The following is a 26978-nucleotide window of genomic DNA, read 5'->3' as shown; positions in this document are numbered from 1 at the left end:
TTTGTTTATTGTGCGACGGCAATGAGGGCAGCAGTTGCTGTGGCAACCAGTGGCCTTTCCGTGAGACAAAATAACAACTTCATACACATCCACTGATGATTACTGGCAAACAATGTTCACAGCATCACTGCTGCAATCCATTTATTGAAAGAACATTTACGAACATCAGGTGATCAAAAGCTGGAAATGACTTCTATCAAAGCTGTGTTTCAATCAATCAATCAATCAATCAATCAATCAATCAATCAGAAAACAATGTAGTGTCTGAGAAAGTGCTGCAGACTGATATGTTGTATAAAGGTTTTATAAAGAATTATGAATTTACCATTGGTCAAAATGTGTATCAAAATATGTTACATCAATATATTGGCAATATGTATATAAAATAAGAGAAGTATGTACAAAGCAGAGAGGGATGAAGAGAAAGAAGCAAGGATTAAGGGAAGGAGGTGAGGATGTTTGGGAAGGAAAAGTCACCAAGAGTGAGTCCCAATCCCAATCTTCACCCTAAGTTCCTTATTTTGAAGTTGACAGTCGACTTGGAGTGACTATAAGGGTTATATCATAGATATAGTATGGTGACACTAATACAGCCAGAGGAAGCTGAAGTCCTTCATTTTCATGAAAGGATTTCATGGATGAATAAATAGAACCTTGAAAGGTGACAGTGAAGCGGTAGGAGAGGAGTGGGCCTTTGGCAGCGGGTGATTTGTCTGGTTGCTCTCTGTGGCAAAGAAAGAGAGAGAGAGAGAGAGAGAGAGAGAGAGAGAGAGAGAGAGAGGGAAAATGAATAAGAAAATAATGACATTAAAAACCAACAAGAGGGAAACTTAAGCCAAACTCCAGTCCCGTGTTTACTGGAGCTCAGCAGATCCGCCACTGGACCTCGCCGCTATCTCTGCCAGACACGTGTGAGTTTAACGCCACCCCCCCGTCCCCCCTCTACTTTGCCTATTGTATGAATCACTGATTATCAGCTGCTCCTCACCCCTCTGGTCCTTCTTATCCGTCTCCCCCTTTTCCTTTCTATCTGCTGCCCTCAAATCCCTGCTCGCCTGGATAACTCTACCTCTGCTCTTCACCTTTACTGGATGACTGTGATGTGGAAAAAGATGAAAGAAACAAAACAATATTTCCATTTTGATTACCATGTCGCCGAAGTTTGGGAAAATGAAATGTGAATGTTTCAGTTTGTTAAAGAGTCCTTTATTACATTTAAATCCAAAAGATTAAAAATATGTTTTGTCCTGTATTAGTTACCAATATGCAAAACATAAAACACTGCCATCTTTTCTTCATGTCTCCATTATACAACACAGCACACTGTATAATACAGTTTTTTACATAAAGTATAGAATAGAATAGAAAGTATAATAAAGGCTTTCTACAACATAAAATCATCAACTATCATTCAAACATAGAGCAGTGCTCTCAGACATATGACTGGAAACAATCAAGCTTTGTGGCGGGAGAGTCATAACTTTTGAACGGTGGTGTATAGTATGTCAATAGGATCTGTATAGTAAGGCAGTGTAAGTTCTCTGTATGAACCACATATTTTGTTTTGTATATGTCAACAGAAATGTCATAAGTATTCACGTAGAAATAGACTCTTTGTCTGAAGCAGGTTGAATAGTGAGCTAGTTATCCACACACACTTATAATAACACCCTGATTGCAACTCATAGAGCCACACACACACACACACACACACACACACACACACACACACACACAGGTTTGTGGCACTATCTTTGTAGGGACCCGTCATTGACATAATGCATTCCCTAACCCTAACCCTAACCATCACAACTAAATGCCTAACCTTAACCCTTACCCTCACCCTAACCAGAACCTAATTCTAACCCTAATCCTAAAACCAAGTCTTAACCCTCAAACAGCCCTTAAACCTTGTGGAGTCCAGCATTTTGGCCCCACAAAGCTGGTGTCACGGCCGAGCTGTGTGATGGTGTATGTGACATACCGCTGCCCACGTTTGTTTTGATTTCATAAATGTACATAAACACTCAGACAGTGGTGGGTGTAATTTGTCTGGATGCCCGCCCAAAAAGCTTGGTTCTCCTGGGATCAACAACCTGGAGAGGAGAAAAAGACGCTTTTATCTCAGCCAGTGGACCAATGAGGAGCCACGGTAGCACATGCACAGACACAGACACACACACACACACACACACACACACACACACACACACACACACAGCGATGTAGCGTGCTACCTGTCTGTCCCTAACTTTGTTCACACCCTCACACTCTGAGCTGTGCTTGCTTGCTCGCTAACTGTCCAGCTACCACCACAAATAGAATCTAAGTCATTATGTGGGAAACCCTGCAGCTATTTCAATAGAATGACATGACATGAATGAACGTAACTAGACTTAATGTGAATAAAGCTTACATTACATTAACTCATCCGTGAACAGATACATTTTCATCGGCAATGGTTGTTTAACAATGAAAAAGGACAACAACTCCCGACTGATGTGAGTGGAGTGTTGTTTGTGTCCAAAACTCTCTCTCTTTTAGCTCTGTTTTTGGTCTCCACCATCTCCAGAGGGAAACATATGTCTCTTTAGCTGCTAAATGCTCCACTATGTTCATGTTATTATCTGCCCTGAAATTTAAAGGCTGGGTTTTGGGGTAATTGTAAAAGTAACTTTGTCTTAGTGATTTGTAGCTTCCACTCTACTCACAAACTGAATACAACTTTTTTTTTAAAAATCTGATTTCCTCAATATTGCATTTTCACATAGCTTGAAGTCAGGGGCGGTTCTACATTGAATTACACCCAGGGCGAGACCCCCTTCGAGTGCCCCCCCCCCCCACAAAATTGCAGAAATTGCTACAAAATTACTATATTATAGTGTATATTTATTTTAAGTTCTGATAACTTATACTGTCATATTTTGTGCAGAATTGTGTTCATTGTCTTTTGAAAATGTTGGAGGTGGAGATTGTGCAACTTAAAAAGTGTTTCCTGTTGTAATTGCAATAGTTAAATAACTGGATTCTCTTAAGTGTGTTTTTCAAATGTTCTAATGAAAGATTTGTGCAATTGAGAAATATAATTCTCTTTCACTTATGTTGTTATAATATATAATATATATATATATATATATATAAAAATTAATAAATGTGCCAAAAATATATACAATCAGATATATAAAAATTGTAAGCAGAATAGCAGAGAGCAACAATAATATAAAATATTAAGAATAATATACTAATAAAATATAGAATAAATAGGCCTATTCTAAATAGCACAAATCCTTCATCACACAAATGTGAAAACACACTAAAGAGAATCGAACTGTTACACTATTGCACTAAGAACAGAAAACACAAACTAAAACCTGACCTTTCTGGCCTTCCTTGATGCAAAATCATCAATGATGTTATTGTATGAAATCTGCTCCCCTATTGAATGCTCACGGGCGCACGCCCTTTAAAAAGTAGTCAAAAAATGTCGTTCATTTCAGACGGCCGACAAGAACACACTCAACTCGATAACGAAGCCGTAAAGTAGGCAAGGCTCTTTCAACTCAGGATAGGATTGAGATGAAAAGTTTAACTGACACATAACCGCGATCAGCTTCGTGGGTGCTCAGTATTAGCAGAGCACCAACGGTATCGGCGCCTATGTCCAGCAACCCGTTCGACCCAGAGGTGAACTGGCCCCCGCTCCCCCCTCCCCTTTTCCCTTCTCACACAGCTTCTCTGTGCAGTGTGCACACAGCACCTTCTCAGCAAGCAGGGGCGCAAATTTGCCAATTCCCCACAAGGTGAAATAATACAGTAGAAAACCGCTTCGAGGATTTATTTATTTATTTTTAAGTGCTCGTGCCGCCCCCCATTAGTCATAAAAAAAAGGCGCCCCGGGCGGCTGCCCGCTTCGCCTGTGCCAAAAACCGCCACTGCTTGAAGTAGAAAATGCTGCCAAGAGCAGGTTTGCTCTGAGCCCCATCTGGGGGCGGAGTGGAGACTTTTGTTCCCTGTTGGTATGCCAACTGGTGCACCTGTTCTGAATCAGGTTATTTGGTTAATTGGCTCAGAACAGGAGGAAGCCTACACCACTTTGCTCTAGATTGAACACAGGTTTTTGACACTGAAAATTGGCTGATGGGGGCCACCTGCTGTTGGAATGTTTCTTGGCTTAGGTTTAGATTATATTAAGTTGTTTCCCTGATTTGTTGCCAGATTTGCCTAAGTTAGTTTTAGGCAATTAAAGTTTGATTAAAGATGTGCAGCTATGGTGTTTGTCAGGCTAAGGATACTATTTTTTAGGGTATTCATGTATTGTTATAAATTGTACTCATACATGACTAACAGTGGGGAAAAGTGTGGTGGAATTTCCAGAAACGCCATGTTGTGGTATGATGAGACTATAGGGAAAGTTTAGACAACATCAGGTCATTTATAGGTCACAGGTCAGGGGTTGAGAATATTTGGCCAGTCTTTAATAACCAAACCTGTTCATGTATAATTATCTCCGTCTCTAGAGATTCAGAGAGTCTAGGCAGCTACATGATAAGGGAATGTTTTGTCTCAGGACTATCTCCTTTTGGAGGTCGGAGGGCCAGCCACACTTTAGCATACTTCTCAGAGAGAGAGATATGCTGAACTAGGCTTTAGCATCTGCTACTTCCCAGAGAGAGAGAGATAGGCTGAACTAGGCTTTAGCATCTGCTACTTCCCAGAGAGAGAGAGATAGGCTGAACTAGGCTTTAGCATCTGTGTTTTAGGCGCCTACAATATCTTTGTTTACCTTAAAGGTTCAGCTAAACGTAACATTCCCAGCATGAGTTTAAAGCTATAGTGCATAGTTTCTGTTTCCCCCATGAGGAATTCTAAGCGTTCACATGATACAAGCCTTCGGTGATCGCACACCGCTCCCACCCCTCCTCCACACAGTTGCTAGTAGCCAAGGAGGACACGGAGGATTAAGAGGTAATTATCTTTACTCGAGTTTCTGCGCGGGAAAGTCACCGGTCGCCACAATCTTCTGAACATAGTCATACTGAGAAATCCAGAGAGAGTTGAGTGGAGCTGATAGTCTTAATTAGCTTTGTAGCAACTCATTTGGCAATGACTTGAATGTAACGGATGTTTATTAATATCAAAAGGTTACACACTAAAGCTTTAAATACACCTTCAGGGAGACAGGAACTTCAGAGAGTGATTGATTGAGTCTTCATTAAATGTTCTTGTCTAATTGATAAAAGTCTCCTGAACCTTCTTCACGTTTGTGAAATGAGTTGTGCTGCTGAGTTTTTCCTTAACAAAAAGGAGTTTGAAAATCGCCTTGTTTGAAAAGAAATTTAAGTGAAAAACACTGGAATGTATTTGCTTGAAAATAGGGGTATTTATCAAATAATGCGTCAGATTACAGCACAGTCATTTGGGACACACACCTGGCTCAGAGGCCCAGGCAGACCCTCAGCTCCTCCAGCGTCAGGCCTCGGTCTCCGTCCCTGTCACAGTACTGAGCAAACTTCTTGGCGCACCGTCGCGGCTTCAGCCTCTGTCGCAGGAACTGCCGCAGAGGTCGAGCTTCGCGTTCGCTCAGCACCCCACTGGAGTCCACGTCCAGCTGACTGAAGTGCCACCGCAGCACAACCTCTGGCCCGGAGGCCTCTACAGCCTGCAGAGCAGCAGGAGAAGACACGTCCAGAGTGGAGGAGGAAGGGGTGGCGGAGGGTGGAGCGTTCCGAGATGGAGAGGGAGAGCTGGAGGGAGGGGTGTTTGAGGCCCTGGTGGGAAGAGACGGGACAAAACCAAACATTGCCACAGCAGGAATAAACAGCATCGTGTTTATTAGACATAAACAATCAGAAAGTAACAAAGTTAACAAACACAAAGGAAGAAAAATAGTAAGAAACCTGGGCATCGTGTGTGTGTGTGTGTGTGTGTGTGTGTGTGTGTGTGTGTGTGTGTGTGTGTGTGTGTGCATGCATGAGCAACGTCACTATCAGAAGTAGCAGTGTGACTTCATCCAATCACTATATTAAAGAGATGATAAAAACAAGACTAAAACCAAAGTTACCTGTGTGTGTGTGTGTGTGTGTGTGTGTGTGTGTGTGTGTGTGTGTGTGTGTGTGTGTGTGTGTGTGTGGATGTGTGTGCAGCAGTGCTATCTGACATCATGAGGCCTCTGTCATATCATAAATTGGTAATGCTGAGAAAGCGAGACGGAGATAGAGAAGAGGGTGAAAGACGGCATGCAGATTGGTTAAAATGAGGAGAAGGGTAAAAAAAAAAAGAGAGGACTTTTATTCAGATGAAACGGTGATGAAATGAACTGAGAGAGAAGCAGATGGAGAGAATGAGGTAAGAACTGAAAGACTGATTGGCAAAGAGAAGCACAGAACAGGGAAACAGATGGAGTTGACCTTTTCTGTTCTTCCAACAGTTAATCAGGTACTTGATCAGATCTGAGTTGTGCAACTGGTTTTCATTGGGCATTCTGAGCAGCATCTTAGCACTGCAACAGACCGGAGGAAATGTATGCATCCACCGAGGTCCAAGATGAAAAACAAGTATAATTTGGCCTTTGGAGTTTTTGACCACTAGTGGAGTCAAGTTTAGATGACTGTTTGTGCAGTTTGTCAAGTTTTACAAACATGTACATGAGTACAGGACTGACCTGATACTATTTTTTTGCAGAATGAAGAGAGTGATGACAGTAATGTGTTATAAAATTAACAAGGTGACAATAATAGAGGAGTAGAAGACCACAAGAAGATGTCTAAGATGATTCAAAACAATGACTTTAGCGATGTTTTCGTGGGGTAGAAAATGCATTTAACATACTTCCGAGGCCTTAGCCATGAATGCAAAGCAGAAATATTAAATGTTAACCCAAACATGCCTTTTTAATGCAGAGCTTTAGATACTCAGCAAGTCAGATGTATTCTCTGTGCTGCTTATGTTACTCAAAGTATGATCAGAAACTGAGCATAACCCTGTTAATATATTTCTGCTCAGTGTTTTTACTTATTATCCACTTATGTTGTCAAGAAAACCCATACTGGATTTTTTATTTTTTAAATTGCATATGTCAAAGGTCACCCTATGCAATTAACGCTTGCATTTACTCAGCAAACAACCTGCTGCAGTGCGTACAGACCAATTATCACATGTAACCGTGAGAAATGTACACATGTCCCAGCTTGCATTCAGGGCACCTTCTTGTCATTAATACTCTAATTAAAAAGACTACATAGACAAAGAAAAGCCTGGACATAGTTTTATACTTTTGCCAATTTTGAGCTTATTCTTTCAATCGGTATTAATCATTATACATCATATGATTCAGGGGAATCTACCCTTTCTTTCTGGTGCACTGTAAAGTCACCATCATGCATTCCCTTTGTGTGAGCATACCATACTCGACTGTAAAAAAAACAAACGGCCAGTGAAAGAAAGGTGTGTTTTGCTGAATAACTTCATGGTCGACCAGGACACATTTGTTTTTTCAATGTGAAAAGTTGCGTTTAGGTGTTTTGGAGCTCCATGAAGTGAAGTTAGGCGAGTTACAGCCATTTATTGCGTTGTCATTTTTGTCCTTTTTTTGGTAGACAATGTGACAATAATATATTTTGGTGCTGTCTTCATATTTTGGTCAATATCAAGTAAATATCAAAGTGTTACTGTATATATCAAGGGATAAAGACTAACTGGGGTTGTATCACTCCCTTGTTCACTCATTCATTATGCAAGTTTATATACATTCAAATCTGCCTATATAATAAACACCAATAGTTTACCCAATTTATAGTAAATAGAGAGTGATTTTGGATTATTAATACACCACTACATCAATCACTACAGGCGCTATAATGTGCAGTAGATAGTAAAGACTTACTGGTAGGCACTCAAACTTCCAGCATGCTCTGCTTCCAGCTGCAGAGCTCTAACCAGACTCTGTAGGAACTGCTTCTTACGAGGTCCGGGACACCCTGCGGGATCAGAACAGAGAGGACGGTAACCCTAGAGATGTTATAATAATAATAATAATAATTACTTTTATTTATATAGCGCCTTTCATGAATCCCAAGGACACTTTACAGAATGACTGTGACTAAGCTAAAGGAGGTTGTAGGCTGTGGTAAACAAGTAGTGTTTCAGGAGTTTTTTTTTTTTTTAATTTCCAGGGATGTAGCATTTCAGATATCTGCAGGGAGAGTGTTCCAGAGGGATGGGGCTACAACACTAAAAGCTCAGTCTCCGAAGGTACAGAGTCTGATGTGGGGGAATGAAGAGCAGAATGGGATAGGGAATCGGAATGGGGTGTATGGATGGATGGAGGAGGTCGGAGAGGTACTGTGGGGCCAGGGCATGGAGGGATTCTTAGGTGAGAAGGAGGATTTTATATTTGATGCAGGACTTAATTGGGAGCCAGTGAAGGTGGAAGAGGGTTGGGGTGATGTGCTGCCAGTAGGGCTGTCCCAAACGTTTATTTAAAGACTAATCTAACGATTTATTTTTCGATTAATCTAACGATTCATTCATTGCTCAATTATTAACAATTTACACAAAACAAATTTCAATGAAGTTCAAATCTCTATTTATTAAAATTGTTTAACACTGCACTGTTCAAGTGAAATGAATTTATAGTGCAACCTGAAGTCAAAATAAAGTCACTTTCAGGAGGAATACAAAAATAAAAACTTAAAGTAAACAGAGCAAGTGCAAAAAGAGTAGCCTGTACTTGCTTTTTTTTAACAGTAGTAGGTAAAATAATGAATAAGCTCTTCTTTAACATCAAAGCTCTTCTCCCTTTAATCTTACAGTAAAAAAGTGCAGTTTTAGCAACATATGAAATCAGATGTATCAAATAAATCCAACATAAGGCAAGTTGCAGAGTGTCCAACATAACAGTCTGTAATCGATTGGGTCACTCATGATGATGGTAAACCAAAAAAATAACACTGCAGACTGACAGCGTTTGATGATGCTTAATTTTAAGTCATAGATTTAGCATTAAAACGAATCAACGGACTAACGTACCGTTGGACTACTAGTGGGAACACATTCCGTGTCACTATGTTGATAATCGCACACGCTTGAGAGTAAAGCTTAGATCGGGCCCAAAAAATCAAGCCCGACCCTACCAGAGCCCGTGCACGTTGTGTCTGAGCCCGGCCCGACACATAAACTGGAATTATGAGCCCAAGCCCGATTTAAACCCGACAATTTTTTAATACGTGGGCCGTTATAACTGACGTTATAAAGGACTTGTGAGATATCTCAAACAATCTGGCCTGGTTGCGCAATTATCGAAGACAGTGCTACAGATGGGGGAGACACGATTTAGCACAGTTTACCTCACACTCAAGTCAGCGCAGGACACATACCCAGAGCTACGGGAGAAGCTGGAGAGGCATAGCTTTCTCCCCACCCAATTAGGCTAATAAAGTAATGATTAAAAAAACACAAACGCTTGATCAAGGGTCTGGCCCAGCCTGAGGATAGTGGCGGGACATATCGCCCCGACCCGGCCCGTTGGGTTACGTTTGGGCTCAGACAGAGAATCTAAACTGTACTTGGGGGGGAAAGGGACAAAAAGGTGAGCAGAACTTACGGTGTTTTGCTGCTGTTATCCTGACTCAGGGATGCATTTTACAAAGTCTACAGACTACCAGGTTGTTGTTGGCATTAAGAGTACAATACTCCCTCACTTTAGAAGACCGTGTGCGAGCCTTTTTCTCAACGTGTTGTTGAACTTGTGAGGAATCCATACTTGCGCTGTTGCTGGAGGCAGCCATGTTATTTTTAGATTTCTACGCGTGACGCGTCGACGCAAATTATTTGTGTCGACGCAAATTATTTGTGTCGACGCATTTATGTAATCGATTACGTCGACGAATCGTCCCAGCCCTAGCTGCCAGGTCTTGGTGTGGGTGAGGACCCTAGCGGCAGAGTTTTGGACATACTGGAGCCTGTCTAGGGTTTTGCTGGGGACCCCAGACAGGACTCCATTGCAGTAGTCCAAATGGGAGTTTATGAAAGCATGTACGAGGGTTTCTGTTAGTCTTTGGCTCTTCACATGAATCTGACTCATGAGTCTATCCTGCCTTCCCTCCTGTTTCTTTTTTCGTGCTCCGTTTCTATCACCTCCCGCAGGAGCGAGGACAAACAACTAAATGTTTCATATATATATATATATATATATATATATATATATATATATATATATATATATATATATAAATAATTTTTTAGAAAAAATGTCTAAAACATTTTACAGAATGCTGTTTTTTTTTCAATCATGTAACAAAGACTCATATTTACCAGGCAGAGGTTTTTCCCTGTACCTCCTGTGTGTCAGTGCCTCCTCGGCCCCAGGGCACTTTGGGATGTGATTCCTGCATAGAAACAGAATGAGCAACTAAACTGTCCACAACATTACACTGAAAGTACGTATAAGAGGAAGACGGGCCAAGAATAATTGTCAGCTGACTGCTGATTTGCAGGACAACATAAAAAAAAGAGATATGTGAGATATATAAGAAATGAGAGAGATCTCTGAAAACTGCAAATGCAAAAAAAATAAATGCTAAATGTATTTGGCTTTACATTTAGATACATTTAGTTGTGGAAATTGTGTTTATCTGACAGAACAAATGTATTTTTTAATTGGTCAAAATGTCTTTCCCTTTTCAAATTAAACTTTTTAATTATTACAACCAGAGATAGCGTATACAGTGCTTGTCAGTAGGGAAACAACATTATTAGGCCTCGGGGAGTTTTCCTCACACCAGTGAACCAGAGAAAACCATCACATGAAAACATCCAACTACGCTGATAAAAACCCGTCGAGAACAGAACCATCCAACCGCAATTTATTCAGATTTGTTCTGCGTGTTTCCTTTAAGGGAAACCCACCTAGAGAACAGAGACAGTAAGTGGTGTAAAATTGGATGATTAAGATTAAATGCTTCTCTGCATCAGTGCGTAATTATATCTGTGCCAAATGTGTCATATCAAATAAGGAGAGGGGAAGGGAGCGAGGGAAAATAAAGAAAATGTTCTATAGAAAATGAGTTTCTCAGACTGATTGAGAACTGTACAGTGTTGTATAAAGTACTTGAATGCAATACTTGAGTAAAAGTATCTTACCAGAAAATGACATTAAAGTTAAAGTCACCTTTTAGAATATTACTTGAGTATTTGAGTTGTATCTGATATTCACTGTCCTTAAGTATCAATACTTCGAACTTCGTCAACAAGAAGTTCCGTCACCCAACATCGCTTAGAGCACCTTTAAATGTACTTAAAAACTTAAAACTCTGATTATGAACTTTATGGCCAAAGGTGTGTAACGTTATCTTCATCACCACCCCATTCGCCACTGTCGTCGGGGTGTTCATCGTCGGTTACCATGGCGGCAGAGCCTGCAGCAGGTGCTTCCATGACACTATCAGTTATTATGCTTCCTCCTCTTCCTCTTTAGTTTTGGCCTATGGTTTTTTTGTTGCCGCTTGTTTTGCCGAATTAAGTACAGATACGTGAAAATTCTACTTGAGTACAGCAACAAAGTATTTATACTTCGTGACATTACAACACTGGAACTGTAGCACTAACAGACGGATTGATTACCTTACAGAGGTGCCTGGTACCGGCCTGCCGCTGTCCACCCTGACACACCAACAGTAACCTGTAGCAGCGTAACACTGCACGGGGTTATAGCGGCCGTCTGCACTGCATTCTGGGATGAAATGCTCTTCCTGCCAGGTTGAACTCATCTGAGAGAGCAGCAACGCTCGCTCACGCTCACACATCTGAGCACTGTCTACAAACAGAAACACACACGATATTACTGCAGTATATTTGCAAAGAATCTTACTGAAAATCTTCACCCAGCATCTAATTCTGTGTTTTTGATCCCTTAAACGTTGTCAGCCAAAAATGACATGAATAATCGTTGCTGCTTCCTCACTGTGCGACCGATAGAGCCGGCACGTTAGAGACCTCCACTTGAATAGGGATAAAATGATTTAATCGTGCAGCTCTTCTAAAATTTCCGAATGTTATTGGACCGAATGAATCAAATTCTGAAAGTGAAACGAGTCATTTTGTGAGGGTTGTGACGCTCAAAAAAAATGTATCCACTGATTTACAGACGTATCTTTTGCCATGTAAGTCTGTAGGAAAAAAGTCTTTTAGGCCAGAGGGCATCATGTGACGGGTTGGGAGTTGCAATTCCATCGTTTGGCCGTTATGTTCAATCTGCTTCAAAGCCAGAGTGAGTCTAACTTACACACAAATATAAGGCCAGAGTAATATCAAGTATGTATTGTCTTTTCTTATAACCCCTGAAAAAAAGAATCACATTGTGTAACAGTAAAGAAAACCTTTCACTTAAAGGTGCTCTAAGCGATGTCACGCGTTCTTTAGGCTACAACATTTTTTGTCACATACAGCAAACATCTCCTCACTATCTGCTAGCTGCCTGTCCCCTGAACACACTCTAAAAAAAAACGCAGTCTCTGTAGACAGCTCAGCCTCCACAAACGGCAACAAAAACAAACTGCGCCAACCTGCACCACCAAACATAACAAACAGTGTTCCAGCCAATAACCGACAAGAAGGATTTGGGGGTGGGGGTCGGAGGGGGCGAGCTAACCTCGTTTTGTTTGAAAGTACTTTGAACGTCAACAAGAAGTAGCATCACCCAACATCGCTTAGAGCACCTTTAAGAATGGCTTCTCAAGTGAAGAAGTATACCAATGTTTTGAGAAAGCAGCAGGCACACCGAGTCTTACCAGGTGGTCGTCTGACGGAGCGGTTACCTTTGGGGTCAGAGTTCTTCAGGATGGTCACCCAGATCGGAGGAGCAGTCAGCTCTGGACAAAAGAATCTTACCGTCAAAGAATGTTTAAAGGTATTTCTGTTTTATTTCTAGTTTTATTAAGTTCTTGTGTTGTCTTTCTCTCTTGTTTTTGTATTTTTTTTTTTAAAACCTTTCTTACATCAAGATTAGGGGACTACAGATGAAAAATACCCTTTTTGCTAATGCTATCATTTTCTAACCCATAATCATGTGTTTTATTATTTTGCACTGTCCCCTTTTTAAATAAACTGAATTGAGAACGCCCATTATGTGTATTGGAGAAGGTTCGGTTTGTCACCTGCATGTTTTCTGGGATCCAGTGTAGGCCCAGGTTCACCAACATCATCTGGAAAATGATGATGAATAGAGTGAAAGTGAGAAGAATGAGGGAGGAAATGGTCAGAAAGAGAGAGAGAGAGAGAGAGAGAGAGAGACAGACAGACAGAGAGAGAGAAACAGACACACAGACAGAGAGAGAGAGAGAGAGAGACAGACAGAGAGAGAGAGACAGAGAGAGAGAGAGAGAGAGAGAGAGAGAGAGAGAGACAGACAGACAGAGAGAGAGAGAGAGAGAGAGAGAGAGAGAGAGAGAGACAGACAGAGAGAGAGATAGAGAGAGAGACAGACGGAGAGAGACAGAGAGAGACAGACAGACAGACAGACAGACAGACAGAGAGAGAGAGAGAGACAGACAGACAGAGAGAGAGAGAGACAGAGAGAGACAGACAGACAGAGAGAGAGAGAGAGAGAGAGAGAGAGAGACAGACAGAGAGAGAGACAGACAGAGAGAGACAGCGAGAGACAGCGAGAGACAGAGAGACAGAGAGAGAGAAACAGACAGACAGACAGACAGAGAGAGAGAGAGAGAGAGAGACAGACAGACAGAGCGAGAGAGACAGAGAGAGAGACAGACAGAGCGAGAGAGACAGAGAGAGAGAGAGATAGAGAGAGAGAGAGAGAGAGAGAGAGAGAGAGACAGATGGGGAGAGAGACAGAGAGAGACAGACAGACAGACAGACAGACAGACAGAGACAGACAGACAGACAGACAGAGAGAGAGAGAGAGAGAGAGAGAGAGAGAGAGAGAGCGGTCTGTTAATGATCCAGTTCCTGCAGGTGTGTCTGGCAGAGAAACAACCCGTGTCATGCCAGGAAAAGACAGAGAAAAGTGAAAATGAGAAACGTTGAGGAATAGAGAGCTATGCTGCACTTGTGTTAGTGGTTGAAGAAGTACTCAGATCATTTAGTGAAAGCTTTGGTAGGCAGCATATTTTTGGCGCTGTTGGGCATAAACTTTATAATAATCTTTCAGTATATTGTAATTTAAGTGGTCTGAGAGGAAACTAGACTTCTGTACCTCCTCTTGGCTCTGTCTTCAGGCTTTAGAGAAGAGGGAGAGCTGCAGGAAGAGGTCTCACTCTACTTGCTTTTGTGCTTTCTACCTACTGCAGCTTTAAGGGAAAGTAGAAATACCACAGTCTAAAAATACTACATTACAAGTAAAAGTTACACTTAACAGAATTATTTTAAGCCAAATGTAATCAAAGTATCAAAAGTACAGTAAAAGTACTCATTATGCAGAATGGCTCCTTTCACAGTGTTTTATTTTTTTTATTTTTTATATCAGTGATGAATACATTTAAGAGCATTTTAATGTGGAGATAATTTTAGAAACTTAAATGCTACTAGGTTGTAAAAAGTAACTGTCAAATAAATGCAGTGGAGTAAAAAGTACAATATTTCCCTCAGATGTAGTGGAGTTAAAGTGTAAAGTAGCGATGTGATCTGTGTGGGATGATATATTGAAACGGAACACCTCAGTGTGGAAAATACACACAATTTCATGCAGATTTAATTTAAGTTTGACGTTACTGTGGCCTGAAATATTTTCCCAAGATCTTCCTGAACAGCAAGGTCCTCTACTGTAGATATGTAAAGGTCAAAGGTGCTAATTGTACAACTATAACATCATTAAAACACTGACCCACACACCACAACCATCAAAACACCACCTGAGGGATATATTTAGGAAGGATTGTGTTTATCCCTCCAGTTAAGTTCCACAAGGAAAATATATGGCAAAGATTACTTTGTAGAACTCTGAAGAAAGTATATCTGACCAGTACAGTTGGGGATGAGATGGAGGACCGAGGTCCCGCTGACAGGTTTGCCATCGGGCATGGAGCACCAGCAGTATCCGGTCAGGCTGTGGCACTGCACTGGCAGGAAGTGACCGTCCGGACTGCACTCAGGCACAAAGATGACAGCTCCTGGGCTAACGTGGCTGTTGTGGGCGCTGGCCTCCAGGGCCTGAGCCCGGGCCAGCTGGCATTTGGACTGACTCTGATCTAAAAACCAAGAGGATATCAAGCCATTATCCACATGTGCTCAGTTGTGGAAAGTAACTTAGTACATTTTATTTACCCTCCTGTTGTCCTCTCCAAATTCAATCAAAAGAAATAACGTGGATGGTTCCCTACAACGCTCTTCACAAGTAAAATAAATGATTAGTTCTCTACTTTCATTGAATTTGGATGTTTTATTCAATTTTATAGCATTTGAAGACAAAAATTGATAAAAGAATGTTAAAAAAAAGTGACAAAAATGTAGGGGAAAAAGGACAAAAACGTTGAAAAAAAAGTGACCAAAACATCGGGGAAAGCGACAAAAAGTGTTGAAAAAGAGGACCACTGAAAAAAAAGTTTTACTTTTAAATTTTTACCCAGAAAAAATAAAGTTGCAGGGTCGACGGGAAGACAAAACAAGGTTTAAGTACTGTACTTAAGAACAATTTTGAGATATTTGTACTTAAGTATTTCAACTGTCATGTCATAATCCAGCTGTTAGTTTATTAACTTTATTATTATTGCATCACTAATTATAATCCAATAATAAATATATAAATATATATATATATATGTTATCAAAACAGAAGAGATCACATAACCCCTATTTAAGACTCCCTGCATTGGCTTGCAGTGAACTTCAGGATAGGTTTTAAGGTTTTACTCATCCATTAGAAAGACGCTGTACCCAATCTCAGAGGAGACAGTCCTTCTGTTGAAATTCGCCTTACAACCTCACTGATTTCTTTGCTAATAAAAACTTTTTTTTAATGAAAACATTTTTTTTTTATAAACTTGCTTTTATGTATTACTTTTTGTATTATGTATTACATATTTATCTCTCTCTCTCTCTCTCTCTCTCTCTCTTATTATGGAAATGAGCTTCTCTGAATTCCATCACTTTGCATAAAACTAAATCTGTGTCCTTATACATTGTGTGTATTTTTGCATGTACATTATATACAGTATATTGTTTGTAAAGTAATGCAACATTGCCTTTAGGAGCTGCAGTCGGTCAACATATGAGCATCATGGGAAACATTATTAACAGGTGGTGCTGATGTAGCTGTGAAGGCGCGTACCTGAGCAGTGTGCTTGTGGAGCGAGGCGGAGCTGTGTGTTGATGCACTGGGCCCTCTGGAAGGCACACAGCGATTTATACAACCTGCCGTTGCTGCCACACACGGCTCTGTGGTGCCCCTTCTGGCAGTCGAGGACACAGCCGCGAGGCCACATGTTCTCTGTGATCAGGAAAGGCTACAAACACACAATTAAATGATTCAAACTTCCATTTAGTGAATGGCCCAACAGTGTTGCATGACAGGGAAGAATACTGTTGGAACCTGGGTTTTTGAATTAGTTTTCCAGTCCATAAAAGTACAAGTGACCCTCGATCATTATTGAAGCACAAGTTGTTTTTCTTTGGGCCTTCTGCAGTCTACTCAGTGGTTAGATTGAAGAGGTTTAAACTGTTTTGTCAGCCCATGGTATGTTCAGCTGATGTTCCAACAGTGCTAACCCTAGACTAACCTTCTGTTTCTATCGTGAAGTTTGAAGAAGGCATCTGCTAAATGTTAATTCCAGCTTGTTATAGGCTATATTACTGAGCACTTGACACTGAAACAGGAAGCTGTTCCTATTTAACTCTGCACACATGTTGACGCTAAGCTTCCAGTTTCTTTTCCCAACGACTGCTGATTTCTTCTCCTCTTATTCAACTGTTGCTCAGAGGGATCTTTGTCTCTTTCAGTTGTCAGTCTGGTTGAACCATTATACAGCGTTTTGTTCTCCATGTACAAAACTAAATAACATCTATTTGTAAAGCAAACTTTTTACAAAATAAAAGCATCAAAGACCATCAAACATATAGAGCAGTCCTCTGAGAAATCTGACTGGATCCAATCAAGCTTTGTGGCAGGAGATTACAAACCTTTGAAGGTGGTGTATATTTTGGAATAACTCTTAAAAACTGTAACCAGCCAATGGAAACACATTTCCTTCCTGCAGCCATTAACAATACATAGTCTTAATATAATATATACAGTACACTTTGTGCTGCAGCATTTTCTTCACTACATAGAGCAAACTCTTCTTGGCCCCCATTATATCTCCATCCTGTACTTCTCCTCCACCCACCGCAGCAGACAGAAGTGTGTCAATCAAAACTGCTGTGTGTGGCTGAACACTAATACAACTGTCCAAAACACTGCAAAGAAGAATTACAGAGAAAGACACTTTGTTGCCTCTGCATAGCTGGCCGTCTGTGAGTGATAAATTGTCCGCTAGTCTGTCAAGCTTTCAATGTCACGCCTGAAAAAACATGACTGAGGGAGAGAGGAGGAGAACAATGATAGAGGCAGCATGAGAGAGGGTGAGAAAAGTGACAGGGAAGAGAGGGTTAATTACAGTCAACACATCTGAAACATGCAAACATTTCAGGATGGCTGAGCACAGACAGACAGACAGACAGACAGACAGACGGACACACAGAGAGAGAGAGAGTGAGAGAAAGAGTGTGTGTGTGTGTGTGTGTGTAAAAAACATTTGTGGGTCTTTCCTCACCTGCCATTTTACCTGTGAGAGCTCCAATTTGGCTAACAAGGGAGTGAATAAAGTTCACTAAATAAGGTGAGCATCTTCCCTGCAGAGGAGCGGGATTGGCTTTGTGCCTGACAGAAAAGACTGTTTGTTGGCCTTTGCCCACCCTGAGGTTAGACCAAGTTCCATGTGCGTTTCTCTGAAGCTGTAAATAAACTCAACCGTTATCATCTTCAGCCATCTGTCTCTGTGGCTGCTTGAGATCTGGGGAAGATGAGGCTTATTCATGCTGTGTCCCGGTCAGACTGGGCATAACAGAGGAGAGGAGACAAAGAGGGAGCAAGGAGAGGAGAGAAGAAATGAGGAGAGGAGACAAGGGGGAAACAAGGAGATGAGAGAAGAAATGAGGAGAGGAGACAAGGGGGAAACAAGGAGAGGAGAAGGGGAAACTAAAGAAGAGAGGAAAGGAGAAAAGGAGAGGAGAAGAACAGAGAGAGGGGAGGGGAAGAGAGGAAACAAGGAGAGAAGAGGAGAGTAAACCAGGAGAGGAGCGTCTGGCGAGCGTGATCATATTAATGACTCCCACATGCTCCCCTGACAACACTCTCAGCTCAGGATCACACACTACTTCACACACACAACTCCAAAATATACATGAGATTCGTCACACACACACACACACACACACACACACACACACACACACACACACACACACACACACAGGGCCAGCGATTGCTATAGGCGAACTAGGCGATTGCCTAGGGCGTCAAATGTGTTGGGGGCGCCGTGTCGCCCTTAGGTCTACTTCCCATTAATAATAGAATTAGAATGACAAGCGAAATAAAACATGTTTATTAAACATGATCATCCAAGGGCGCCCTCTCAGCCAAACGTTTGCTTGTCAACCTGATTATTAGATTGATAATTATTGTCGATAATTTCCTAATTGGGGGAAAACTTCAAACTAATGATTTAGTTTGAAGTTCCCGTGACATGACGTTTCCAGTCTATGGGTCAGACTCAAACACACGGAGCTCTGAAGCAGACCTGAGCGTCGCATAGTGTCCACTTTCACTGTAACAATAGAGACGAGCAGCGGCACAGACCACGGAGCTGCTGCAGCGCGTCTTCCATGGTCTGTGCAGCTTCAGGTTTATAATGGACGCGCTCTGCTGTCAACATGCTGCAGCAGATGTGACCCGTTTGTGCTTCGTGTATTTCTGCTGTAGTTTCGGGTTTCCCACCTCCGATGTAGAGCAGCGTTCAGCCACTTCCCTAAACTCTGTCTCATTCAGAGACCAGAGTCTCAAACGGGGCTCTGAGTCTGTCAGACGGTCTGAGATCTACCGTCTCAGCAGAGCAATCACGTAATGCACAGCAGACTGTGGTGCAGGTGGAAATATTGTAATAGCCTATTATCACTTTATTTTTCTCAAAATATCACGACTCCTCCAAATCTCAGAGAACACAGATGAGTTATATTTTGAATGTGCACAAAGTTTTGAACATGAGTAGAAATATTGCTCAAACACATCTGAAATATGACAGTCCAGGGGTTTATTAATTAATTAAAATGAATTCATGTATCATTGAGGTGAATAATTGTCATATGCACATTTAAGGAGGTTACTTCCTCAACAAAAGAAGCAAAAGAGGAGGGAGGAGTAAATGATGCTAGGCTACATGTGTGCTGACTCAGATGTAATTAGAAAAGTTGATCCAAAGGAGAATTAATAGATGAAAGCAATACAGATTTCCTGAGAGCCTTACTGCTAAATATTCCATTATGTTTTTATATTTGGGTTGTAATCTATGTTTCCTTTTACATAAAGACATTCCCAGCATACACTGATTCAGAAAAAGGTAGAAATAGGTGCATAGAAATTCACCTGAATGCAGGAAATGAAGTGTTTAATGGTCAACATTTTCAGGGGGAGGACCCCCAGACACCCCCCCCCCATCATAAGTCACCATGCACACAAATCTGGAAACAAAACCTTGGCCTTTGGGTTGCCAGACCAGCTATGATTAGACCAAATGTTGGTGCCATCTAACTTACCTGCAAGCTAGAAACTAAAATGAACATACATTGGTACTCTATCGCTGACACAGCGCTGTGATCTGGCAATGCAAGACTAAGGTGGGGGGGGGGGCGCAAAACTCAATCTCGCCTAAGGCAACCAAAGGGCTAGAGCCGGCCCTGCACACACACACACACACACACACACACACACACACACACACACACACACACACACTCACTCACTCACTCACTCACTCACTCACTCCTCATCAGTGCCTCTTTGTCCATCAGCCTGCCAGCTCTCAGTACATACATTACACACAGTACTTACACAGACACACACACACACACACACACACACACACACACACACACACACACACACACACTCTCTAACTCTGTCTAACAGTGTTGGCATAATTTAGCGGTGAATGAAACCTCTGTGCCTTAATGTCCAGACGTTAACTTACGTATTGACTGCAGAGATCAAATATAAAAAATATAACCCGGTTAAATGAAACTAAAAATTGAATTGAAAAAATAGTCTCAGTTGATTATTTTGTGATTATATAATCGTTTACTTCTCCCCTGCTCTATGTTGGTTGGATTAAAGTCATTCAAAGATGTCACCTTGGGCTCTGGGTGATTATGATGTGCATCTTTCCTTATTTTCAGATACTTTGTAGACAGGTTGTTTAATCAATTATAATCAGAGTAGTAATTGTAGTTCTAAAAATACATAGAATAATGACATAAACAAATGACAATACCATTCAGACTCTCTCTAAGAGGAAAGTAAGGACAGTTATACTGGTGATTATAAACGATATGCATTGCAAAGCTTGTTTTCCTACCTTAATAATGGAATGCTATTCCCTGTAATATACATGCAGGATAGAGCATTTATACGTTTAAACCAAACCTATCACAAACTTAGGTCTGAAAAAGGTTTGCCTTTTTGGAAAGACTTCAGGTAAACTGAAACGGCACATCAAGAGTATAACTTTACTAAATCTAGTCAAAGCAAAGCACACCATTATTACTGCACAAACACTCCCTGAACCCCCAACTACATTAAAGAAAAATAACAAATGAAATGAAATGAAATCAACAGTTGTGTCTGGGCATAAATGTTTAACTGTGACGGAGAGAAAGTAAAAAAACAAGGAGAAGATTCAGAAGAGGAAGGAAGGTATGAAGGAGGGAACAGAGGGAGAAGAGGAAATAAGGGGAGGAATGGAAGAAAAGAGGTGAGAAATAAAGGAATTGTGGAACTAAGTTTGGAAATGAGTATGAAGGAGAGATGAGGAAAGGAGGGGAGGAAAAAAGGAAGATATGGAGGCTGGGAGATAGGGAAAATAGAAGAATAGATGAAGAAATTATGAATTCACAGAGAAATAGAAGAAGGAGCGGATAAGGACTAGAACTAAAAAAGGTGGGATGAATGAAAGGAGTAAGCGAGAATGAAGGCAAAGCATGAAGAGGAATATGGGAGGAATCGAGGAAGGATTAAAGAAGAATGGAGGGATGAATGAAAGAAAGGAACGAGGAATGAGTGGAAGGACTGCAGCAGCATAACAACAAGAAAGAGAGTCCAGGAAGGAACATTTGAACAGAGGGAGAAATGGAAAAATAGAAGAAAGAATGCTTAGAATAAAGAAATGAGGGAGGAATGAAGGAGGGTAAGTGGAGAAACACAGGGACGGAGGAAGAAAAACAGGAGGGGAGGAAAGAATGAAGGAAGGAGGAAAAAAATGTGATTAGAGGAATTAAGAAAAGCCTGCAGAGAGAATTGAGAAAGGAATGAACATCTGGGTGGATGGAATGAAAAGGAGGACAAGAGGGAGGTTAGAGGGAAGAGAGGAATAGGGGATGAAGGGAGGAGTAGTCAAGGAGGGCAGGAGCCCAGGTGCAAAGTGTTGGGCAGACTGGATTTCCTGTCTATCAGGTAGAACTACAGCAACTGCAATATCTTCAGTGTTAAAACAATTATGGCCGGTGTGTTTGGGCCTATAAAACTTCAGCCATGAGTGTGTGCATACAGTATGTGTGTGCGTGTGTGCGTGTGTGTGTGTGTGTGTGTGTGTGTGTGTGTGTGAGAGAGAGAGAGACAGGAAGGGAGCGAGCAGCAGAGAAAGCGAGAACAAGCCACCACTGTCTCCTCGTGCCTTACACATTCCAACTTTAGGAAAACATAAAACTTATCTCCAGAGTTGTTTTTTTTTCACGAAAGACGATGTTTGTCCTGGAAAAGGGTCGCGGATGCTGCTGAAAGGCCCGTTGACACCCGGCGGCGGAATTTAGCGTCTGAACTAACTGCCTGCCTGTGACGGCGTGAATCGCTCACTTGTAAACGCAGCTCTCTCTGCCGTTAATCTGTCCAGCACATGTGTTAAACCGATCATTCACACACGGAGGGAAGATGATGATATGTTTAACATCTGACACACACACACACACACCCGATGAAGAATGAGACTATAATCTTTCTGCAGGTTTGCAAAATGTCTGTGCTGCTTACTTTACCAGCACCTTAAAGGAGCAGACCAATAGTTTTGTACGTTTTAGCCCATCAAGCACAAATGACCTGTACTTTACATTAACTGCTGACCATTTCCAAAGCATACGCTCAACTTTAACATGGATTTTCCAATTCCAACCTGCAGAAACACACTGGGATCAGTTCATGCAAGTACAGTAAGAAAGTCAACTTGAGGAGACTTCTGTCAAGCTAAAATTGTTCCTCAGGTTTCCTAATAAATATGGACCCATTACTGTACTAGATTGTAAAGTATTATTGAGTGTAGTATTGCAACACATTCTCATGAACGGGTTTGTATGATATCGTACCAAAATGTATGATAGGCTTGTCGTAGTACCACTTAGTTTTTGTGTGAACTGTTTATGTAAAGAACTGACGTTTTTTTTATTAACCTATGTTAACACTGCCATATTCTACAGGAGTTTATTGTGCGTCTCTACTTTATTGACATTACTATATTTCTACATGTACTCACTGTAGCTGTGATATTTGTTTAGTATGCTGTTAAAATATATTATAGGCTGTTAAAGGAGTTTTTCATGCAAGTTCTCACTTTTATACACACACACACACACACACACACACACACACCTGTCTGTTTCCCCTGAGTAGCAGGTTAAATATTTGCCTGGCAGCAATGTGTGTATCTTTATAGTTAGGTCTTGCTGGCTGGTGTTACCCTGTTATCCTCCAGGGAGCTCACAACACAGTCACACTCTCTCACACACACACACACACACACACACACAATTAATTTTAATTAAATGAATTTAACGACTCCCACATGCTCCCCTGACAACACTCTCAGCTCAGGATCACACACTACTTCACACACACGTCTCCAAAATATACATCTCTCATCATCTCACACACACACACACACACACACACACACACACACACACACACACAATTACCAAGCAGTCTCACACTCTCACTCACACACACACACACGCACACACAATTACCAAGCAGTTGTGGGTTGTGTGTAGTACACGTTGTAGCGTGTGGTCAAATCTACTCAATAATAAGCCAAATAAATAACACACACATACTTTTTACGGTGTAAAACCTGGTGTTTTTGTTTTCCAGAGTCAGACTGGGTAAAACTAAAAGGTGTTGGCTGGTGCGGAGAAGTAATCTCTTTATCATTTTCCTTCTTTAGAGAAGGATCATGGTGTAAAGTCATTAAAACTGAAATCTTGTTCTGATTTTCATCTTGGTTTTTAACGTCATACGACATATGACCTGTAACTTATGTTTTCAGCTTTAGATTTGCAGTTTAAGATTCTCAGCTTCAATTTGATTGTATGTCAATATCTGCAGTGTATTTAGGTTTTATGATACTTAAAGCTGTATATTTTAAGTACACTGTACATTCAAGAGCCAAACTACTATAGGGACTAGGAGTTTAAAATTAGCATGAGCTATGAACTCCGTTTCATTCTCCGTATTGGAACTAAATGTTATCTTCCCTATCAAATCAAATCAAATCAAATTCAAAACCTAGCTTTTAAAAGAAATGATACATTTAAAAAAAGTGGTCATTGAAAATATAAAAGTATAGCAGATATTCTCAGTGAAAGCTGAATGAGTCAAAGTAAGTTACATCTTACTGTGTCAAATGTCAGTGGCAAATAAATCTAAATCTAAATTAAATACATAATGTCAGAGCTGATAATTCAAAATGAATAACAACTGGTTCTATCGGTCAGATTTTTAAAAGTTTAATTAACAAAATCAAGCCCATGTATATGGGGGGTTCCTCTAAGCACTGCACTTTGCCAATAACCATTACAGAAGGCAACCACTCCCAGGCCCGTAGACAGGGGGGTTCTAATACAGCACAAATTAGTGCATAAAAAGTCCCCAAAAATAATTATTTGAACCTCCTCATTAAATACAAAATCAGGGAAAACTACAAAAATGTCCACTTTAAAAAAAAGAACCACCCGCCCTTCCACTAGGCTAGCTACGGGCCTGACTCCTCTTTTGTAGCTAATATTATATCGTAACGGCCGGCTACTGTACTGCACTGCCGTGCAAAGGATCATGGGACTATGTTATTAACTGTTCCTGTCCTAGTTTAAGTGTGTAAATGATGTTCTGTTACGGCTTTCGTTATGCATTCATGTTACCTGGGTTTTAGTCTTGATTTAGTTTGTTTATTTACTGACTTACTTTATGACTGAGGCACTGGGGTAGGTTGATGACTCTGTATCAATCAAAAAGTAAACCCTTTTAAATTTCAGAAGCTCTGGCTCACTGACTTCTTCCACGTAACTCGCTACAATATCTTCCATAAAATGCGTGCTTAAGGAAATGCATTTACGTTGGTCAGCTTGTTAAATTGGTGATTTCTGCCTTTGTGAAACTAAATTCACAAAGTTTTCAGGTAGCCTACAAACCTGAAAATGTAGACCAACTAAACTAATATCCTATAGTTTTTAGAATACTACACTTGTATACTCACTAGTTTTTAGTGAGTATAATCCTTAAGGTACAATATCTCTTCGCCGACATTAACTCCACAGAAGTTTCAGACTCACTAGTTTAGTAAACAGGCTGGCCTACTTGTTAGTTAGTGAGTCAGAGTTCAGGTCCTACCGCGGTTCTGTCGGTCTGGACCGAGTCGGAGAGCAGGAAGACGAGCAGCGCGCGGCAGGTGAAGGTGAGCGCGAGCATCATTCCTGCCACAGCGGACCAGAGGAGGAGTGGCCGCGCGCCCTGTTGTTCCGAGGTTTCAAAGCGCCGCAGTGCGCGCGGAGCGGCCACAGGCAGTCTGTAGCGGGCGATAATGAGAAGGAGGAAGGCTCTAAACAAAGACCGACTTCGGCGTCACTTCTTCGGATGTCACCGAGCTGCTCATGTTGTTTAAAGGGTCTCGAGCTGCTCCAAAGGTATAGCACAGCACACCAGCGCGCGTGAGAGCAGTCCCGAGTGTCGGTGATGCGTGCGCAGATCAGACCCTCTCCTCTCCAAAAGGTCCGGCCCATTTCCGCTCCCCGTGCCGAAAACCAGTTCATAAAATCCATGAGGTGAAACCAACAGGTCCACTGCTCGCAGTGATAGTTTCATTTTAACAACGAAAATGGTTTACAAAAACAGCAACAGCATTTTGTGAAGTTTGGGCCCTCTTGTACGGGATCAAATTAGGGTCATTCATAGTTTAAAGCTTGTAAAAAAAAAAAAAAAAAAGTTTTGTAGCTGTAGAATTATTTGTGAAACATTATAAACAAAGTCTGACAGGACATTTGTGTGTCCATCGCTCAGACTTTGTGAAACTTCACTGCTGAGAATATTCCTCCACTAATTTGAATTACACATGCACAAAATAATTCTACAGCTACAAAACTGTTTTACAAGCTCAAAATATCAATGACCATATTCGAGCCCATACTCTTGTACCTGGTTTGGTTAAAGTACAGCAACTTCTGAAAGCTTAAGTACACAAATCCAGAGTTAAGGTTAAAGAGCTGATGAAATGGCACAACAGTGTGTCATGTTTTTGTTATCTGACTAGCAGAATGGATGATGTCCGTTACTGAAGTGACATAATAAAATAAATATTAGGTAAAGCAGTCATTTCTATTCACACAGAGATTGTATGATGGCGCTTGTAAACACTCTGTTGTGAACTCTACAAATATATGCTAATGTCACATCAAACCTTCACAGGACATTATCATAAGACTATGAGATAAAAAACCAAGTTGACATTAGAGCTGCAAAGACTAATCGATTGGCAGCCATTAAATTAATCGCCAACTATTTTGATAATTGATTCATCGGTTTGAGTAATGTTTTTATTTTTTTATTTAAATAAGTCAAAATCCTGATTGCAGCTTCTTAAATGTGAATATTTTCTCTAAAATTCCCCAGGTCGGAATTGAACTTGCAGCCGCTGCGGCGAGGACTGAGCCTCTGTACATGGGGCCCACACACTACCAGGTGAGCTATCCAGGTGCCCCAATGTGAATATGTTCTAGTGTATTCTCTCCTCTGTGACAGTAAACTGAATATCTTTGAGTTTTGGACAAAACAAGAGACATCTGAGGACGTCGTCTTGGGATTTAGGAAACAAAGCTCTACTTTCTTCACCATTTTCTTACATTTTATGAACCGAACAACTAATCGATTAATCAGAGTAATCGACAGATTAATCTAGGGGGGAAAATAATTGTAAGTTACAGCGCTAGTTGACATACAAATCAGGTAGTTTTTACACTTGAAATATAAAATATATATATATTAAAAGGGAACCAAAACTTTTCATGGGATAATTGTTCTTAGTTTCCGCAGCCTTTAGTCTCAATCATGTAGAGAGTGAGTCTAATGACAGACAGAAGAAAAAAGACATCAAGACAAGCCGAGGTATTTTGTAAGGAAACTTTTATGTGTGCTTTGTGAAACTCACTTATCATTAAAGACAGAAGGCGTTGCAGTTTCCAGTACAGCAGATAAGGTTTGATATTAAAGAGTACAAAAAAAGGAAAATCACAATTCCAGAGTTCATTTCTCTCCAACCTGACAGGGGAAACAAAAAAAGAGAAAAAAACAACAAAAGAAACAAGCTTTTGGTCCAAGTCTTTTCTACTCAGTTCCTTCCCTGTCTGTCCCTCCCTCCTTTTCTCCCTCCTCTCCCCCATAACAGCCAACAAACACTGGAGAAATC

At 41.0% G+C, this 26978-nt stretch overlaps 1 protein-coding gene across 2 annotated transcripts; it reads right to left on the bottom strand.

Moving 5' to 3' along the window:
• Window positions 1-94: 94 nt before the first annotated feature.
• Window positions 95-26167, bottom strand: LOC144515861 (SPARC-related modular calcium-binding protein 1-like). 2 transcript variants are annotated; one of them, XM_078247031.1, is made up of 10 exons: window positions 24911-26167; window positions 16280-16454; window positions 14973-15200; window positions 13152-13199; window positions 12786-12866; window positions 11620-11812; window positions 10312-10385; window positions 7883-7976; window positions 5430-5768; window positions 95-724 (listed from the first exon to the last, which is right to left on the bottom strand). In XM_078247031.1, the coding sequence occupies exons 1-9, from the start codon at window positions 24989-24991 to the stop codon at window positions 5435-5437; spliced, it is 1308 nt and encodes a 435-aa protein (XP_078103157.1). In that variant the 5' UTR covers window positions 24992-26167; the 3' UTR covers window positions 95-724; window positions 5430-5434. The 2 variants fall into 2 exon arrangements, with proteins under 2 accessions (XP_078103157.1, XP_078103158.1); XM_078247032.1 differs by having other exon boundaries at window positions 12813-12866.
• Between the last annotated feature and the right edge of the window lie 811 nt (window positions 26168-26978).

The sequence above is a fragment of the Sander vitreus genome, chromosome 3, assembly GCF_031162955.1.
Source record: "Sander vitreus isolate 19-12246 chromosome 3, sanVit1, whole genome shotgun sequence".
Lineage (NCBI taxonomy): Eukaryota > Metazoa > Chordata > Actinopteri > Perciformes > Percidae > Sander > Sander vitreus.
The sequence above is the reverse complement of the archived record's forward strand: the minus strand, read 5'-3'. Positions and strand labels throughout refer to the sequence as shown.